The sequence below is a fragment of the Borostomias antarcticus genome, assembly GCF_949987555.1.
Source record: "Borostomias antarcticus genome assembly, contig: scaffold_307, whole genome shotgun sequence".
Lineage (NCBI taxonomy): Eukaryota > Metazoa > Chordata > Actinopteri > Stomiiformes > Stomiidae > Borostomias > Borostomias antarcticus.
The window spans coordinates 28,498-48,907 of record NW_028176664.1 but is presented as its reverse complement, the minus strand read 5'-3'; the positions used below and the strand labels follow the sequence as shown (position 1 = coordinate 48,907).

At 49.0% G+C, this 20,410-nt stretch overlaps 1 protein-coding gene across 1 annotated transcript in view; it reads right to left on the bottom strand.

Annotated features, from left to right (window-relative positions):
* Positions 1-15,139: 15,139 nt before the first annotated feature.
* Positions 15,140-20,410, bottom strand: part of LOC311328209 (folliculin-interacting protein 1-like) — a gene marked incomplete at its 5' end in the record, with an annotated part of 32,192 nt that continues 26,921 nt past the window's right edge. Inside the window, 6 exons of the mRNA XM_084462213.1 lie at positions 15,140-15,244; positions 15,466-15,581; positions 16,387-16,587; positions 17,059-17,224; positions 17,956-19,458; positions 19,567-20,392. Of these exons, the coding sequence (XP_084318339.1) occupies positions 15,166-15,244; positions 15,466-15,581; positions 16,387-16,587; positions 17,059-17,224; positions 17,956-19,458; positions 19,567-20,392 (2,891 nt within the window). The remainder of the gene's footprint in view (positions 15,245-15,465; positions 15,582-16,386; positions 16,588-17,058; positions 17,225-17,955; positions 19,459-19,566; positions 20,393-20,410) is intronic.

Sequence of the window (20,410 nt, the reverse complement as noted above, 5' to 3'; positions counted from 1 at the left end):
ATAGCTCGCACTCCTGTAGGACTATCTGAGGTAGAGTAGCATAGCTAGCACTCCTGAGGGACTATCTGAGGTAGAGTAGCATAGCTAGCACTCCTGAGGGACTATCTGAGGTAGAGTAGCATAGCTAGCACTCCTGTGGGACTATCTGAGGTAGAGTAGCATAGCTAGCACTCCTGTAGGACTATCTGAGGTAGAGTCCACAGCCCGGGACTAACTCCACCGCTGTCCCGGCTAGGGGACTAGCTCCACCGCTGTCCCGGCTAGGGGACTAACTCCACCGCTGTCCTGGCTAGGGGACTAACTCCACCGCTGTCCTGGCTAGGGGACTAACTCCACCGCTGTCCTGGCTAGGGGACTAGCTCCACCGCTGTCCTGGCTAGGGGACTAACTCCACCGCTGTCCTGGCTAGGGGACTAACTCCACCGCTGTCCTGGCTAGGGGACTAACTCCACCGCTGTCCTGGCTAGGGGACTAACTCCACCGCTGTCCTGGCTAGGGGACTAGCTCCACCGCTGTCCTGGCTAGGGGACTAACTCCACCGCTGTCCTGGCTAGGGGACTAGCTCCACCGCTGTCCTGGCTAGGGGACTAGCTCCACCGCTGTCCCGGCTAGGGGACTAACTCCACCGCTGTCCCGGCTAGGGGACTAACTCCACCGCTGTCCTGGCTAGGGGACTAACTCCACCGCTGTCCCGGCTAGGGGACTAACTCCACCGCTGTCCCGGCTAGGGGACTAGCTCCACCGCGGTCCCGGCTAGGGGACGTTAGCTCCAAACTGGGTTGCGAATGTTACCTCCGTGGTCCGTAGTACTGGCGGTTTCTTCAGAGCTTGTTTGAAAGAGTTCTCCATGGATCCAGTCATGATCATCACTAACTTTACAAGCGAGTTAATATCCAGATAAATCAGTTGGGATGAGTCCACTCTCACAGATAAATCAGTTGGGCTGATTCCACTCTCACTTTTCCCCACCGCCCTCAGCGCGCAACCCCATCCCGTCCCTCGCTGCCTCGCCTCGGATCAATCTCAGGGGAAATGACGGAGGAGAAACACGAGGAAAGAGTTCACTTCTAGAGAGTATCCGACTGGAGGAAAGTGGCACAAAACAAAAGCACAAAAGCGAAAAACTAAAAAGTCAAAGTCGTGAGGACAGGGCATCTTTCACAGGAAGAGATTATTGCATTGATTCGGTCAGAAGCCACAGGGATGAGAGTTGACTTCATCCGTCCCTCAGTCAGAAGCCACAGGGATGAGAGCTGACTTCATCCGTCCCTCAGTCAGAAGCCACAGGGATGAGAGCGGACTTCATCCGTCCCTCAGTCAGAAGCCACAGGGATGAGAGTTGACTTCATCCGTCCCTCGCTCAGAAGCCACAGGGATGAGAGCTGACTTCATCCGTCCCTCACAGGGATGAGAGTTGACTTCATCCGTCCCTCAGTCAGAAGCCACAGGGATGAGAGCTGACTTCATCCGTCCCTCACAGGGATGAGAGTTGACTTCATCCGTCCCTCAGTGAGAAGCCACAGGGATGAGAGTTGACTTCATCCGTCCCTCGCTTTGGTCTCTCTGGTCTCTGATCCCAGTCTGAGAGACTGACAGCTCAGGAGATCACAGAACGTCACTTCTGACACGTAAAGTCCTCTTAGTAAAGTTAAGTAAAGTAAAGTAAAGTCCTCTCGTCCTCTATTGATAACGGTTTTGTTTGTACTTTTCCACAAAACGGTTGGTTTATTGTGTTTGTTGTCAGGTTGACTTCACTACAAACTGCCAACTTGGGGATATTTGAACTGCGCGAGTGCGCGAGGCAACAAGACAAACTCTACATCCACTCGTTTTGATCAACGCTGGTGGTGGTCTGTCACGTGACACGGCTAAACCGGTTCAATGGTGGGGCGGGTTTGATTTGATTTTGATTTGATTCACTTTATTTATCCCGAAGGAAATTAAAATGCCACGTAGCTCATAAAACAGCCATAAAAACAACACAAGACAACAATACACATATAGAAACATACAAGATAAGGACAGACCAAAAACATCAGACATGTACGTTGTGGGTGTGGGTGTCCCGCGGGGTGGTCAGGGGAATGTAAACGATAGTACAACTCCTCCCAGTTTCCAGGTTTGAACTGTTTGGTTTTACCAATGCCACAAATCCTATTTGTCGACTCAGATTATTTTATTACAAAAATGAAATGACAAGCTGTTAGAATTCAAAAATGATCAAAATGGTCACACCCTGATTACATTTCAGATATGATGTTTTGTGTACGTATCAAAATCACTTCCCATTGCGTAACTAGCCTACTGAATTCATTCTTTTACGTCACAGTCTGTCCGTGCGTTGATTGGCTCATAAGCACTACCAGCAGAGGACTAGGACCACTACCAGCAGAGGACTAGGCTCATAATCACTACCAGCAGAGGACTAGGACCACTACCAGCAGAGGACTAGGCTCATAACCACTACCAGCAGAGGACTAGGACCACTACCAGCAGAGGACTAGGCTCATAACCACTACCAGCAGAGGACTAGGACCACTACCAGCAGAGGACTAGGCTCATAACCACTACCAGCAGAGGACTAGGACCACTACCAGCAGAGGACTAGGCTCATAATCACTACCAGCAGAGGACTGGGGGAGCACAGCAGGTAACCACTACCAGCAGAGGACTGGGACCACTACCAGCAGAGGACTGGGACCACTACCAGCAGAGGACTAGGCTCATAATCACTACCAGCAGAGGACTGGGGGGGAACAGCAGGTAACCACTACCAGCAGAGGACTAGGGGAGCACAGCAGGTAACCACTACCAGCAGAGGACTGGGGAGCACAGCAGGTAACCACTACCAGCAGAGGACTGGGGGGGAACAGCAGGTAACCACTACCAGCAGAGGACTGGGGGATAACCACTACCAGCAGAGGACTGGGACCACTACCAGCAGAGGACTGGGACCACTACCAGCAGAGGACTGGGGGAGACCAGCAGGGCACCCAAAATGACACTGGACCCCAAATCAGAACAATCTTGAAGGCCCTATCATACATTGTGGAGGACCAAACTTGCCAGGGGGATTAATAAATGAAAGTAATTAATTCATATTAAACTGGTAAAAAATGTGGGTCAAAGAGCACTGACCTCAGCCCATGAATGCATTTTGTGGCTCTGTGAAAAAGAGCAATAGGGAGGGAGAGTAATCTCATCGCCCCCTAGTGGTAGCGTTCCTAATGCCGAGAGAATTAATGGGATTTCTCATAGACACGTCTTTTGAAAAATGATATCTTGGTCGACACCGAAAAGTTAGTAGAATGCCTTAAACGGCAAATACTTGGAGACAAACTTTATTGATTCTGGTGATCATAGTTGATTTTCAATCACAATCCGAATTATGAAAATATTTTGCTTAAATTCCATTGACTTTGACTGGAGGAATGGAGCAATTTCGAAAATTTGAAAGAAGGCAAAATACTGTTTGAAATTCTCATGGTTAGTAGGTTATTACTGTAAAGACACTCACAATTTTTTGTTTTGATAACTTCACCGAAATGGCTTCGTAGTAATTATTAGAAAATCCAGTCTATGGGAGTTTACATTGAAACTCCTCTCCGAAAGGAACAAATCTGCTAGGGGCGCATGTTTTTACTTTCCCTCCCTATGGAAAATACGAATGTGAAATAAGATTAGAAAACCAATATACAAAATGTAATGTGGTCAGTCTATATACAGTGTGTGCAGAGTGTAATGTGTATGTGAGTGTGTGTATACAGTGAGTGTAATGTGTATGTGTTGTGTGTATACAGTGAGTGTAATGTGTATGTGAGTGTGTATACAGTGAGTGTAATGTGTATGTGAGTGTGTATACAGTGAGTGTAATGTGTATGTGAGTGTGTATACAGTGAGTGTAATGTGTGTGTGAGTGTGTATACAGTGTGTGTGACATGATCTGTGAGTGCAGTACATCCTATGTATAGTACATTCAGTGGTTATTACATTACATTACAGTCATTTAGAAGACGCTTTTATCCAAAGCAACTAACAATAATTGCATTTAACGTAGGAAGAGCCAATGTACTACTACTCACCAGAACTCACAAGTGCATCTTCTCTCTAAAACAAGTGACTAAGAGCATCATCTAGTGCTGAAGGCAAAGTGCAAGAATAGCAAACTAAAAATACACTATCATGTGCAAGTATCTCCATGGTGGAGAAGTCGAGGTGGGGGGGGGCGGGTGGCGGGGGGGTCAGAGGGGGACATAAGCCCTGATGATGAGGCTGGAGGCCGCGGGGAGGAAGCCGTCTCCGTGGGGTGAGGTCGAGGCGGGGCGGGGGGGGGGGCTGGGGCTGGGGGCCTTGATGATGAGGCTGGTGGCCGCGGGGAGGAAGCTGTCCATGGTGGCGAGGTCGAGGCCGGGGGGGGGGGCTGGGGGCCCTGATGATGAGGCTGGTGGCCGCGGGGAGGAAGCTGTCCATGGTGGCGAGGTCGAGGCCGGGGGGGGGGGCTGGGGGCCCTGATGATGAGGCTGGAGGCCGCGGGGAGGAAGCCGTCTCTGTGGGGTGAGGTCTGGATGCTGATGGGCCGCAGCCTCCTGCCTGAGGGGAGTGGGGTGAGAGGGGTCGTGTCCTGGGTGAGAGGGGTCGTGTCCTGGGTGAGAGAGGTCGTGTCCGGGGTGAGAGGGGTCATGTCCGGGTTGAGAGGGGTCGTGTCCGGGGTGAGAGAGGTCATGTCCGGGGTGAGAGAGGTCATGTCCGGGGTGAGAGAGGTCGGATGCAGTCTTCCTGGTCCACTTCAGGGCCCTGGAATCTTTTCAATTTTTTCCCAGTAATCCAAACTCTTTATCCAATTCCTGTTTTGATTTGATAATTGACTCACACACGAACAAACCAACTGGCTGTTGTTCATTGATTACAGATCCGATTTCAGAACGTTATTCTTGATTATACTGTAACATATTTGCAGGGCATGAACAGACAGTTGGCGTATTTGTAAAAACATTAACACACCCTAATATTTATTCACAAACACAACTTCGTCAGGATTGCTGACATAAATCCAGCCTTGTCATATTCAAGTCTCGTCATATGGGAACTATAACGTGTGGGAATGGATGAAGGACTCAAAACAAATTGATAATAAGGACTATATATTGGAACATTTGGACTGAATTAGATTATTGAATAGAGAATATTATTCAAAAAGAAAAGGGCTGGAGTTCAGACAGGTGTGATTAAAGTCGCACAGAAATGATAAAAAGCATTCTGGTTCACATAATTGGTCATAGTGTTCACTTATTCAACGATGTATGCCAAAAAAAAATACAAATTTCTACTTTTGTTGTAATCTTATATCAAAGTATATAATTTCTTACTTCCTGGAAAACGGTAGGTCACGTGCAATGACGACAACAGGTATTTTAGATTTTAGGCCAATAATTGGAAATACGTCAAACTACGGAAGTTATGGCGCGTTCCAGGCAACCCGTAACACGTGTTTTTCCGACCTTCTACACGTGAAAATGCTCTGGAATGGCAGTCAAACCCGTAACTTCCCACCCGTGAACTCGTACCAGATCGATGTACTCCCAGTTGCGCTCTCTGACGTCACACAGCCCTCTAAGCAAGATGGCAGCCCCCATGGGTATGGCGACAACCAAGCCCCCAGGATTCGAAATCCAAAGTGAAGCCCTATTGAACCGCGCCATCTTGGCTAAATGTGTAGTCATTTGGCTATTTCCGGTGACTGGATCAGTCACCATGGATCGGTATTGGAAATTGATCAAGGGCGAATGTGAAATAGCAGCCACGAACTCAGCGGGTTATCCGAGATGCGGTAGCAGCGGCCAAAGCTCCTGCTGGCGGGGAGTGAAGCTCTTCAACCCGCCGGTCACTGGCTCCCTGGAGGAATTTAGCCTGGCTGCAATAACGTTATCGCGAACGGAATGAATACCATCTACTAGCAAACAAAACATGTTCAGCTATAATTAACCTGTTAAAACTAAGATGCCTGGATGAAAAAATAATTTCTCCAATGGATATATTTGACAAAAACAGGTTAATATGCAAGCCGGTTTTCATTGCTAAATCAAAGCAGGGAGAGCCGAGAGAGCCGGGAACGTGCGTCTACATTTCGTGAACTTATTCGTGGACGCGCGTAGGCCAGAAAAGCTCAACTGCGCAAGTACAAAAGTCACCGGAAAGCCAGAAAAGCACAACTGCGCAAGTACAAAAGTCACCGGAAATAGTCAAATGACTACAAATTTGCCAAGATGGCGCGGTTCAATAGGGCTTCATTGTTGATAGCGGTCAGTGAATGGAGTGACTGTATCCAGTTCTATTAATACATCCATGGGCGACAAAGATAACTTTAGGGCAACGTAAAATAAATGTGTACGTTGTAATCAAAATAATACAAACGATTATGCACTACAACCTGCTATGTGTATGTAATGATGCCCAAATATGTTAAAGAGATAGCTAGTGCTAGCTAGCTAACATTAAGGTAAACCTGAACGTGACCATGCAAACGGCGAAAAGTCCATGATGTCAATAAATAAAATGTAACGTACGATTTCTTAGCATAGCGAAATTAGGCATACAATGTTTAGCTTGCCAGCTCTGACAATGGGCCAAATCTCAAGCTTTTACCATATCGGCTTGTTTACATTTATCCAGAATGCCACGCATTCAGACAGTTTGACTGGAACTATGAAGTCGTGAGTCGTGACTTGAAGTCGTAACTTAGGAGCTCAAAATCCTATCTGGAACATTCGTAGGGTGTTAGGGACCAATTTTAAACATACCTTCTGCTGGTACAATTGATACATACAGTAGTGTTCCAGAACAGACTCTCAGAAGCACATAGCACTTTGTTTGATGAAGATTGGACATACCATTGTTGAGATATAGCCCATTTTGTGACCCGAGGCAGGGTCATAAAGCTCGCGCCCCTTACTGCATAAGTCAATGGAACACCTGTGTTCTAGAATGGCACCAAATGGACCTTTTTTCCCTCTACGCTTTACATACTTTCCTTCATAGCTTAAGATAGGTTAGTTAAATTGTAATGAAATGTTCAGGGATGATAGAGACTACTATGTTTGACATTTCAAAAAACATTTTCTGAAAATATTATGCTAATTAATCAAATAATATGCAAATAGATGTGTTAATTTATGCGGAAATCATGTTTAAAGACCATTTTAAGAGATCCATTCACTTTAATCATTTAAAATAAAGTGTTAACTTGTTACAAGTAACATTGTTCCCTTTGTTCTGAAGTTATATGTGATTAATTCATAAATTGTGATTTTAAATATTATGAAAATGATTTGTATAATAGGCGAAGTACTGTGCACTATGCTTAGTTATGATATGCCCATTTTTCATGTAAATATTACTACAATATAAGATCAATATAAGATCAAAAAGGATGAATTTGGCAACCTCATGATCCCAATCCTAAAGGTTTAACATGAATAGGCTGTACTAGACAATTCAAATACTATGACTAAACCACTCTAAAATGACAAAAATGAGATTTTAGACATTGTAAAATTAAAATAGTTTACTGTTTATAATAATACTGATTACAAACTCATAAGTATGTACATATGAATAAAATGTTGTTTTGATTTTGTATCCTTTAAAAGGAAATACATAGGCTCTAAACCTAATTCGAGAGAGAGAGAGAGAAGGAGAGAGAGAGAGAGAGAGAGAGAGAGAGAGAAAGAGAGAGAGAGACAGAGAGAAAGAGAGAGAGAGAATGTTACAAATGCGCTCTAAACTTCAATTTTCAATGCTAAGGTCTCCAATTTGTAGGTCTTGTAACAGAGGGAATTCCCATTCATCCCCAACATCATACTTTATTTTATACAGGATGTTCAGAGGGTTTGCTCTTCTTTTTGTGATCTGGAGCACAGTGGCAGCGTACCACACTGGGGCTGAATCCTTTTCTTTTTCCTCCGTGTCGATCGGCCGCAGGGGCCTCGGAGTGACGGGGCAACCAGTCGCCCCGAGGTAGCAGAGCGTAGCGGTCGGGAGGGGGTGTAGGGTTTGACCATGGCCTGGAGGTAGGAGGGGGCTGTTCCTTTCATTGCCCTGTAGGTTAGTGACAGAGTTTTTAACTGGATGCGAGCTGCTACAGGGAGCCAGTGTAGGGAACGGAGGAGGGAAGTTGTGTGGGAGAACTTGGGGTGGTTGAACACCAGGCGAGCAGCAGCTTTCTGGATAAGTTCCAGAGGTTTAATGGCTGACGCCGGGGCCCCAGCAAGGAGGGAGTTGCAGTAGTCCAGGCGGAGATGACCAGGGCCTGGATGAGTACCTGCGCCGTTTCATTAGTGAGGAAAGGGCAAATCCTCCTGATGTTGTAAAGCATGAATCTGCAGGAGCGTGTGACGGATGTGACATGTGCGGAAAATGACAGTTGGTCATCCAGGGTCACACCCAGATTCCTCGCAGTCCGAGTCGGGGTCACCACTGTGTCTTCAATGGTGATGGCCAGGTCTCTGTCAAGTGGCTAGCCTTGAACCCGGACTGGTGGGGATCTAGGAGGTCGTTCTGGTGGAGGTACAAAGACAGTTGGTTAAAGATAGCACGTTCAAGTGTTTTGGATAGAAAGGATAGAAGGGAAACCGGTCTGCAGTTTTTGACATCAGAGGGGTCGAGAGAGAGAGGTTTCTTTAGGAGAGGGGTGACTGTGCTGTTTATATATCCTGAGTTGAGTAGGCCACTCCCTCAGGGCACTCAACATTGGAAACTCCCATAACAGAAGGGTGTCTTTCCCTCTCTCTCACTCTGTAATCTATTTCGTTTCTGGTTGTAAGGAAGAAGAATCAGATCCGTCGATGCCAGTTTCAATACTTTTATTGAATCTCTGGCATCAAAAATCACACTGCAGTTGTGATGAGTTCACTTGCCAATGGTCTAGGATGAACTGAACTAACACAGAGATCTCTCTCTTGGTTATATGAAAAGAGGTGTTACCCAAAATTGTCCTGTTCTTTGTTACCTTGTCTAAAGTTAGACAGTTTAATAGTTCAGTTAAACAGATCTGCATATGAAATTCACTATAATATAACTTGTGATTATACTGGTCAAAATATACTACAACTCCCTAGCAGAAACGCCTCTCCCCCCTGTCTCTCAGAGCAGAAGCTCATCTCTCCCTCACTCGCAGAGCAGAAGCGCATCTCTCTCCCTCCCTCCTCTAACCCACAGATCAGAAGCTTCGTAGCTATTTTATTAGTGATATGATATATGATATCTGCAATCTAACAGCTTTGTATTACAGTGATTTGGTTAGCTAAACATTAGACCGAAGCCAACTAACGTTAGAAACTGCCGCAAGCTGCTGACTGCCGCTAGTTTTCCTCACATCACCATGAAAAAACCCGGATCGCATCACGGATTGGGATCAGCCACTTACAACCTATATATCAAAATTTAGTTTAGACCTTGTAGTTGCTAACTAGCTATGTTGTGAATACAAATCAGAAAAAAAAAAGCTGTCATAACACGTAAGTGAAACAGTTCTTACCTCGTATTTCTGTCAAATTCCGCGATCTTCTTTGTCAACACACTTGTTGAGGTCGGGGTGAGGCTTAGCAAGCGTAAATCACTTGAATCCAGTCCAGTTTTTGTTACTGTGGTTTGCGAAGGAAGGATAATGATCCACACCAGGTTTTGCGGCCAGCGCTAAAAAGTGAAATCCCGCGGAACCGGACCTTCTATGGGCCTGTCGCTGTAAATATTGATCTCATAACGTATATTTATTAAAAAGTACATTGACAAAACAATACAAACGAAGAGAAAACACATATGGGTATGTTTTAATCTTGAAATATAACAATTATATTGTCATTTATTTGTCATATATTTAGCACAAAGGGACATCTGTTAGTTGTATTTTGTAGCATTCTGCCTAACGTCCACCTTAAGTCACGTGACCTAACGCCCTACCATGCGTATAGCGGCATCTCAATAAAGCCTTTTTAACTTAGTTCGACTACTTTTCTTTGAACGAGAGAGTTTTAGGCTATTATAATATTAACGCCAAATTCAGGATACTCATGACGGCACCTGCGTTGTTATGAACGGAGCGCTGCTGCTAGAATAGGCTGCTAGAATAAGCCAGCTAGTTTATAATAGGCTGCTAGAATGAGCCAGCTAGTTTATAATAGGCTGCTAGAATGAGCCAGCTAGTTTATAGCACCGGTCTCTCCTCTGGATAGAAAGAAGCAAGATCATCCCGAGCTCACTACGTCCAGCCTACTACCCTGTCAGACCTGGAGCTAAAAGTGCCAATCAAGTGATTTACAGTGATTCAGGAACTCCCCTGTGACGCACAAACCTGGTGGTTTTGTCAAAACGAGCCTTGTAAATCGTGACGTCACAGAACGCCCTTGTGACGTGACAAAGGAGGTGTATGATCGTGACGTCACAGAACGCCCTTGTGACGTGGCAGAGGAGGTGTATAAAAGCCCGAAAGCAGCAGAGAGAGAGAGCCACAGCGGAGGAGCCAGACTGAGGGAGCGTGCCAGAGAGGAGGACTTCTCCCTCTTTCTCCCTCTCAGAGAGCTAGAGAGAGAGAGAGAGGAGGGAGAGATCTCCCCCCCCCCTCTCTCCCTCACTCTCTCTGGCTTATTGAGGGCGAGACAGAGAGACACACTCTCTTGCTCTCTGTCTCTCTCTCAGTGAGCCGGAGAGAGTGAGGGAGAGAGGGGGGGGGGAGATCTCTCCCTCCTCTCTCTCTCTCTCTAGCTCTCTGAGAGGGAGGAGGAGGAGGTGCCAGAGGGAGAGGAGGAGGTGCCAGAGAGAGAGGAGGTGCCAGAGAGAGAGGAGGAGGAGGAGGTGCCAGAGAGAGAGGAGGAGGTGCCAGAGAGAGAGGAGGAGGAGGAGGTGCCAGAGAGAGAGGAGGAGGTGCCAGAGAGAGAGGAGGAGGAGGAGGTGCCAGAGAGAGAGGAGGAGGTGCCAGAGAGAGAGGAGGAGGAGGCGGAGGTGGAGGTGGGATGGTTGGAGGGAAAATATAAATAAAAAAAAATCAAATTTGAATATTGTGTGTAGTGTGAGTTTGTAGTAAGTAAGTAAGTAAGTTTTATTTATGTAGCACCTTTCACAGCACGAATGCACAAAGCGCTTCACAATACAAATAACACATAAAAAGGAAGAAAGAGCGACATACAAAGTGCAATACATACAAAATACAAGGCAACAATACCAGGGGAGGGGAGAGGGAGGGAATTAGCATACAGGCAGCCAGCCTCGACAAGCAGCCAATCAGGCGCGGCCAATATCCTGACAGCACTGTCACTGTCACTGCTCTGCACCTTTCATGCACTCTTAAGGAATTTGCTGTATGCAGCGTCTGGATGAGTCAGATAACAGCATTATAGTGGCTCTGTTTGTCTAAGGAATCTCACCCAATATTTCTATCAGTGTCCCTGCAACAACAAATGCAAAGGGCCCCTTGAGGTCTTGGGCCCCTGGGCCCGGTAGGCCCGTCGGTACTATGTCCAGGGCCGTGTGGCCATCTGGAGGTTCTGGACAATCACAGAACGGCCGCCGGTGATAACGACCGTCGGCCGCCAGGTGGCGCTCAGCACCCCGTCTATACTGAAGCGGCCGGCTCAGACTCCAGGGTCGTTTCTTCGTCCCAGCACGTCCCTGAATATGTCGTTGACAGTAGGCCTGCCATGATATAACATGTTGATGATGTGTTTTAAAGTGTAGCTTGGCCGATGAGATTGAGGTCCCCAGGTTTTATTGTGAGGAGATGCTCTGTTCGGCTGAGTTCGCTGTTCTGGATTCAGTATTTGAACTGTAATGTGTCTGTGTGCCACTAGGGGGCGTCTGGAGACTTGGGTTCTGCTTGTTTCTTCCACCTCTCTCAACCATGAGGGAGTCTCCCTCGTTTAGCCTCCTCCACTGCCTTGGTAAACCTAGAAAACCTATACTTGGCCTCCGTAAACCGGTCCTTCTCTCCACTCTTTCTCCAGCCCTGCCTTCCTGAGTTTACCAGAGACAGCCGAAAGAGGGGGACTTTAAATTGGCCAGTGTCACATCAAGAGTGAGTGTGTCAGTTAGATAGTGTGTCAGTCTCCCCCCTTGTACTAGAATCCACCATGAAAAGGGCACCTTTACAATTCATCTTCCCATTGACAGGTACATTTTGATTTGACATCAAAAGCGATGCTTGGTGCCTCAGTATAAACTCACCCAGGGAACCACATACTTTCTACATCCACAGAAAGTAGAGCTTGAGGTGTTTAGTATATTTAGTGTATTTGTATGTTTCTTAATGGACCATGAGTATTTTCAATAAAGCTGATTGGTTAATTGATTGATTGATTGTCTTCCACCTTGAGCCATCTCAGGCTCTCGCAGTGACCAGGTGGCTAATTGCTGGTAACCTTAATATGATCCTAACCAACTTATTTTGCGATGTTTGCAGTTTGTTTCTTAAAACTTTGGAGACACTGTTGAACCAGGAGTCGTAGCGTCGTCAGCGTGGTGTTGAATAAGATCTCCTGCCAGAACACTTGGTTTAGTCAGCTAGGTCATTTGGCAGCTCTGGAAAAGTTGACCTTCAGACTTATGAATAAGGTAGAGTTGTACCTGCTGAAATGGAACGAATGGGAAACCCATTTTAAAGGACCCTGATAGAAGTTTGAATTGGCATACTGTATCATTAATCCCTCCATACCCCAATAGATTGTGTACCGTTGAAACACTTTGTTGTTGTTTGTTATTTAATGTTTGTCTCACTGTTCATTATGTATTATGTTCCGTTTTGTGTATTGTCTTCTTAAAATAATAAAAACTATAAATCTAAAAAAAAAAAAGATCTCCAGCCAGCGTCATCATGGCTGCTTGATGGAGAAGTCAGGGGATTTCCTTCATCTCATCCTGGACCCAAACAAGATGGACGCAGTTTTGTCCCCTAACCAGTTTCTTTAGTTTTGTGCTCAATGTTTGTTCAACCATGCTTTTGTCTTTGTTAAGCCAAAACCCACAAACAAAATGGCGACGCTATCAGGCAGACCAAAAGAGACGATTGGCTGAAGTTCATTATTATCTGGCATTATAAATAATGGTGTAACTGTAACATGTCCAGTTGATTTTCTGTTTTGTGTATTTTTTGACCGCTGTGTCCTCGTCCTGGTTAGGGACCGCTGTGTCCTCGTCCTGGTTAGGGAGCGCTGTGTCCTCGTCCTGGTTAGGGACCGCTGTGTCCTCGTCCTGGTTAGGGACCGCTGTGTCCTCGTCCTGGTTAGGGACCGCTGTGTCCTCGTCCTGGTTAGGGACCGCTGTGTCCTCGTCCTGGTTAGGGACCGCTGTGTCCTCGTCCTGGTTAGGGACCGCTGTGTCCTCGTCCTGGTTAGGGACCGCTGTGTCCTCGTCCTGTCACCATGTTTCACACTCACACAGGGAGGCGGCTGCATTTAGATTCATTGGCATCTTTATTGTACAACATTCCCATAAAATTGGGAAAGAATAATTCAAGAAAAAGCAAATGCGATATTGAAAGAACATACAGTATGTACAAATAAATGAAAATAAACGGAATATTTACAATTGTACATGAACTGTTACACGCCTTACTAAATAATTTATCCGTAATACAAGTAGAAAGAAAGAAAATATATAAAGTCGTACCCCGGAGAGAAGTACATCCGGGTGTTTACAAAAAAGCGATGAGTAGCGCAACCCGCCGTGGCCGAGCGTCTCACACAGTGAAGCACGTCATCATGATCATTTTAACCAGCAAAATATATCCTCTTGACCTGAAGCCCCTCATCCATTCATGTCTCAAGCCCATTAAGACTCCATTGCATGGGTGCCGTTTCTGTATTTTTCATTTCTAGATTAAATGCAACACATCAATATAATTGTTGATAATATTTGTCAGCCACACATCTGAGTCAACAGTACGCCGGTAGTATTGCCAACATATTCCACAAACTCTCCCTTTGAAGTGTGCATAACAGCCGTAAACATTGAATGGTGGTGGCAAAGCTATAAAAAGTGTAAAAGTGTTAAAATACTAAAGCATTTTGGTTTGAAAATATAATTTGATGATCTTTTTCTCCAATTTCGCTATTCCACCGTATAGATCTCTAATAATCTGTGTATTTCAAAGTCAAATAAATTTTCCCAATCTCAAGAGTCAAATGAACATCCCTTCATCAATAACGATCCTAGCGTTGCGTTCGCCCCGTTTACTAGAACATTCCTCGGATTGAAAAGAGCATAAAAATATTTCCCTCAGGCGTTTCAATCGGGCAGCTATAAAAAGCACAGTCATGGAGAATCCGTTGCCCATAATAGATCTGAGGTAGTCCTGTACCTGTGATAAAGAATGTCAACGCTGAATTTAATTAATAATCACTTTGTATCAATTATAAGCCAGATAAGAGTTGTCTCTAGGCCTGCGGTCACGATGGGTTAAAACGTCCGCCCAACAAATAATAGATCGTTGAGATATTCAGGGCAGGTATACTTGTAAACAAACATTAACATCATCATAAAAACATAATTGGCATAAAGTGAGCTTGATAGTATTCCCGATGATATTGACTACAAGTAAAGATTAAAACGGCCTCGTCTTTGTCCAGTCCCTGTGCAGAAAGGGGGCGGGGTGCTTTTCTTCCTATAAATGGATGAAAGATTGTACAGAAAAGCAGTATTTTAAACCATATTAGTATCAATAGTTTGATTATTCATTCATACTCATTAGAAAGGTCTTTGGCTTTCTTGTCCTATAACCTTCTAAAAACAGTGTAGATGCAAAAAAAGAAAGTAAAGAAAAAGACATTGTATAAGAGGAGGAGAATGTCTTCTCAGGAAAGCCTGGAGAAATGTTACCAGTTTAGCTTCCTGTGCCTCAGTGACTGCGACTGAGGGCAATGCTGCCATCTAGTGGCGTATTGCCAGTACTGCGCCCGTGGAGCAGTCACCCAGGTTATTGATGTCGGAGGGTTTATCCTCTCTAGAAGCCTGCAGGTGGACATCTTGGGAGCAGAGTAGTGCACAGTCAGCTGTGTTGGGGTCACAGTTGACCACTGAAGGTGGTTGCCTTCCAGGGGGCATGCTGGCTGCCAGTAAGACACAGTGTCCGTCTGCGGCGTCTGTCTGCCCGCGAGGCTCCGCCCCCTCTAGCGCCCCGGCGGTCTAGAGCAGGATCTGGGCCACATAGGGGGAGTGAGTGCTGGCGACCGCTGCCAACAAGGGGAGGTCACTGGACTCAATCCTGAAACCACAACAAAGAGAACGGGCTTGGAATGGAAAACATTCTTCCATGAGCATCCTCACACCCCCCTGGGCAGGGCAGGATGGCTGCACACTACCAACCAAACAAACTAACCCTTTACTCTGAGGAACCCTTCAGATGACCTGCTAACCCTCATACCATCAACTGAACATCTGTTAACATGCAACGTTAGGTGAATGTTTGTTTGTGGTTCTGCTCACCCGAGGACCATGCCCAGCTCCTTGACGTGCACCCTGGCCTGACCCTTCAGGTACTCAGCCAGCATCTTACTCTTGAAGTAGATCTCCTGGAGACGGTCCTCCAGGTGCATTATACACTGTGGACAGGAGAGAGGGAGAGAGAGGGAGGGAGGGAGAGAGAGGGAGAAAGAGAGGGAGAGGGAGGGAGAGAGAGAGAGGGAGAGAGAGAGGGAGAGAGAGGGAGAGAGAGGGAGGGAGAGGGAGAGAGAGGGAGGGAGGGAGAGGGAGAGAGCAGGGAGAGAGAGGGAGAGAGAGGGAGAGAGAGAGGGGAGGGAGAGGGAGAGAGAGGGAGAGAGCGGAAGAGAGAGAGGGAGAGGGAGAGAGCAGGGAGAGGGAGAGAGAGGGAGAGAGTGGGAGAGAGAGAGGGAGAGAGACAAAAAGAGAAGAAAAGGGAGAACGCAGGGATATAATAGTGGCTCATTAAAAACTAGTGCAATGCCCGTTAAAAACAACTTCACATTCATCTGCTGACATCACCCCTGTGACGGCTAAGCAGAAGACATCAGTCATCGCCATCTTGAAAGCTAGCTAGCTAGCTGGCTTGATGTCAACAAAGTGGACTTCCCACGGTTTTGTTTACATAAATGATCAAGTAAATACTGACATAGAAAAAAATGAATGTGGAAACTTTTCACACTTTGATAGATGAAATGTAGCCTATGTAAGACCTGTAATACTGATATAATACTGCTATACCAGCCGGTACTGTATATCAAAACAAAAACAACGGTATCGGCAGCGTATGGATCATAGATGATTGGACGTCAGTGGGAAAACAACGTTATCGGTGCATCCCTAATTTTAAGGCGTCCATTCAAATCCTTGAACTGTGAAACACGCAATAACGGCGTTAACGCCGACGGTAACGGTCATATCACTTACGAAGTTGGGTGAGAGGTTGAGTTTGTAGAGCTGGTGAGTGGACTGCAGCAGACTGGACACCAGACTGGACACCAGCACCTCTTTGCCCAGCTTGCTGCCGTCGGTGGCTCTCCTCTGGCTGCTGGCCACCTGGACCGTCCACTTGTCCGTGTCGGCTATGATGCAGACGGCCTCCGCGATGGGCTCGTCCAGGACGGGGTGCTGGGGGGTCAAACGCAGGGGAGAGGGGGGGTGAGTGAGTGAGTGAGTGAGTGAGTGAGTGAGTGAGTGAGTGAGTGAGTGAGAATGAATGGAGTGAATGAATGAGTGAGTGAGTGAGTGAGTGAGTGAGTGAGTGAGTGAGTGAGTGAGTGAGTGAGTGAGTGAGTGAGTGAATGAATGAAACTTTTATTTAATATGGACATCACAATTACATTCCTGTGTGTCTCCAGTGTGTGTGTCCTGAGTGTGTGTCCTGTGTGTCTCCTGTGTGTCTCCTGTGTGTCCTGTGTGTCTCTCCTGTGTGTCTCCTGTGTGTCCTGTGTGTGTGTCCTGTGTGTGTCCTGTGTGTGTCCTGTCTGTGTCTCCTGTGTGTCTCCTGTGTGTGTGTGTGTCCTGTGTGTGTCTCCTGTGTGTGTGTGTGTCCTGAGTGTGTCTCCTGTGTGTCTCCTGTGTGTCCCCAGTGTGTCCTACCTGGATGGCGTGAGCCAGGTCAGCTATGAGTCCCTGTCTCAGGCGCTCGTCGTTGGGCAGGCCGTGGAGGACGAAGTCGGGGACGTAGGTGGGACAGTAGCCTCCGAACAGAGAGCGTCCAAAGTTAGCGATGCTCGGTCTGGAGAAGTTCTCCACCAGCTTGGCCCTGCGGGGAAACACAAACATGAGCATCGTCTATGAACACACGGGTGTGTGTGTGTGCAAGTGTATATGTTATGGTGTGTGTGTGTGTATGTGTAATGGTGTGTGTGTGTTTGTGTGTGTATAGTAATGGTGTGTGTGTGTGTATAGTAATGGTGTGTGTGAGTGTGTGTATTGTAATGGTGTGTGTGTGTGTATAGTAATGGTGTGTGTGAGTGTGTGTATTGTAATGGTGTGTGTGTGTGTGTGTGTGTGTATAGTAATGGTGTTTGTGTGTGTGTATTGTAACGGTGTGTGTGTGTGTATATGTAATGGTGTGTGTGTGTGTGTATTGTAACGGTGTGTGTGTGTGTGTAGTAATGGTGTGTGTGTGTGTGTGTGTGTGTGTGTGTATAGTAATGGTGTGTGTGTGTGTGTATTGTAACGGTGTGTGTGTGTAATATAACTGTGTGTGTGTGTAGTAATGTGTATAGTAATGGTGTGTGTGTGTGTATAGTAATGGTGTGTGTGTGTATTGTAACTGTGTGTGTGTGTGTGTGTGTGTGTGTATGTAATGGTGTATGTGTGTGTGTGTGTGTATAGTAACGGTGTGTGTGTGTGTGTGTGTGTATGTAATGGTGTGTGTGTGTGTGTGTGTGTATAGTAACGGTGTGTGTGTGTGTATTGTAACGGTGTGTGTGTGTGTGTGTGTGTGTGTGTGTGTGTGTGTGTGTGTGGTCTCTGCCTGCTCCTCACCCGGGTAGTGGGACCACCACCTCCTCTTGCCAGTCCTCCTGGTCGGCGTCCCCCCCGTAGAACCCCTCGTTCCCCCGGTGGACGTCCTGTCCTGCGTCCTCGCTCTCGCTGTCCCCCAGCGCGCTGTCCGAGCTCTCGTTCCGGGGGATGTCCCACTCGCTGGGCGGGGTCTTCTTCCTGTCCCCCGGGGGCTCGGTGACCGAGATCACGATGCCCTTGTCCTGCTCCCCCAAGCAGCCCCGGCAGCCGCTGGCCTCCCAGGGGTCATTTGACCCACAGCGGCGGCGACGGCCCCCCTGGGCCTCGCCGCCCCCCTCCCCCCCGGCCCCGCCCCCCCTCCCCCCCGCCCCCGACGGGTCCAGCAGCTCTTTCTGGGTTTTGTCCGTGCCGCTGGCCTCCTGCCGCCGCTCGGCCACGTCGCTGATGGTGCTCGTCTCCACGGGGTTGTCGTCGCTGAAGTACTCGTCGAAGAGGTCCATGCTCTCCTCGCTGGCGGCCGGGGTCCAGCGGGCGATCTGGCTGGACACCCTCAGCAGAGCGCCCTCCTTAACGCCCGCCTCCTTGGTCTGGGTTTGGTCCACGACTAACGAGCTGCTCTCTGACTCCAGTCCTGCGCCTCTGCCTCTCTGCTCTACACTGCTCACCCTCTGCTGCTGCTGTTGATGTTGTTGTTGTTGATGTTGTTGTTGTTGTTGATGTTGTTGTTGTTGATGATGTTGTTGTTGATGATGATATTGCTGTTGTTGATGATTATGATATTGTTGTTGTTGTTGACGATTATGATATTGTTGTTGTTGTTGTTGTCTGTGTTGTTGCTGCGCGTGTTTGTCCTGGTGTTTCTTGTGCTTCCTGATCTCCTCCTCCACCTTCCTCCTGCGGCTCTCGGTGTCGGACTCCGGTGACATCGAGTCCCCGATCAGGAAGGTCACCTTGGTGGCCGGCTCCTCCCCCTCCTCCTCCCCAGACCGGAGCCCCGCCCGCCCCGGGAACGACCCCGGTACCGGTACTGGCGGGGGCAGGTTCTTATCTGGGGGCTTCTTCTCCAGAGGGATACTTGTGGACCGGAACACCTTGATGGGCAGACTACGAGCTGCCCCGGCCTCCCCGGCCTCCCCAGCCTCGGACTCCTCCACAGGGCTGGGCCTGACCTCCGGGCTGGGCCTGACCTCCGGGCTGGGCCTGACCTCCGGGGTCACCTGACGCTCCGCCTCCCGCACACACGCCTGCTCCCTGGGGGAGGCGGAGCCCACGGGCGTCACAGTCTCCAGCCTGGCCTCCACGCAGGGGGGGCTGCCGGACTCCCTCTGCAGGATGGGGCTGAGGGCGGGGCTGAGGGCGGGGTTGAGGGCGGGGCTGGGGGCGGGGCTGAGGGCGGGGGTGAGGGCGGGGGTGAGGCTGAGGACGGGGGTGACGGCAGGGCTGAGGGCGGGGCTGAGGGAGGGGCTCGGGGCGGGGCTGGGGGTGGGGCTGAGGGCGGGGGTGAGGGCGGGGCTGGGGGCGGGGCTGGGGGCAGGTCTGAGGGTGGGGGTGAGGGCGGGGCTGGGGGCAGGGCTGAGGGTGGGGGTGAGGGCGGGGCTGGGGGCGAGGCTGAGGGCGGGGCTGAGGGCGGGGCTGGCCTGGGCCTCCCCGGTCTCCTCGGCCTCCTCTGTCCGAACGCCGGGCGCAGCGGCCGGGCAGTGACCCGTCTGGAGGACACTGCTCCTGGAGCTCTGGCTCTGACTGCTGTCCTCCTCCTCCTCCTCCTCTTCCTCATCCCCCTCCTCCTCCTCGGGGGTGTGGCTAGCAGTGGCAGGCTCCGCCTCCGTGTCTGTATAGGTGCTGCTCTGCAGGCTGTAGCTACTGTCTCTGTCCTCGTCCTGAGACTCGGTCTCCGGTCCGGGTCCAGAACCAGAACCAGCCTGAGGCCCGGCCCCAGAACCAGAACCAGAACCAGCCTGAGACCCGGCCCCAGAACCAGAACCAGAACCAGCCTGAGACCCGGCCCCAGAACCAGAACCAGCCTGAGGCCCGGCCCCAGAACCAGAACCAGAACCAGCCTGAGGCCCGGCCCCAGAACCAGAACCAGAACCAGCCTGAGGCCCGGCCCCAGAACCAGAACCAGAACCAGCCTGAGGCCCGGCCCCAGAACCAGCCTCCGCCCCGGGCCCCAGCCCCTGCTCCCCCTGGCGGAGGTAGTCCCCGCTGGGCTTGTGGACGGTGACCAGCACGTACTCCGACTCCTCCACCTCCCCCGGGCGCAGCGACGTGGTGATGAGGGAGCCGGGGATGACGATGGCCTCGTCCTCGTGGCTCTCCAGCAGGTGCGTCTCCAGCAGCTCGGAGCAGCGGATGAAGTAGGTGAGCAGGTAGAGCAGCCTCTGGACCAGCTCCTGCCTCCTCCCCACCACCACGGTCTTGGACAGACGCACCGGGGAGCCGATGGCCCCGTACAGGTCGCCTGGACACCAGGGAAACA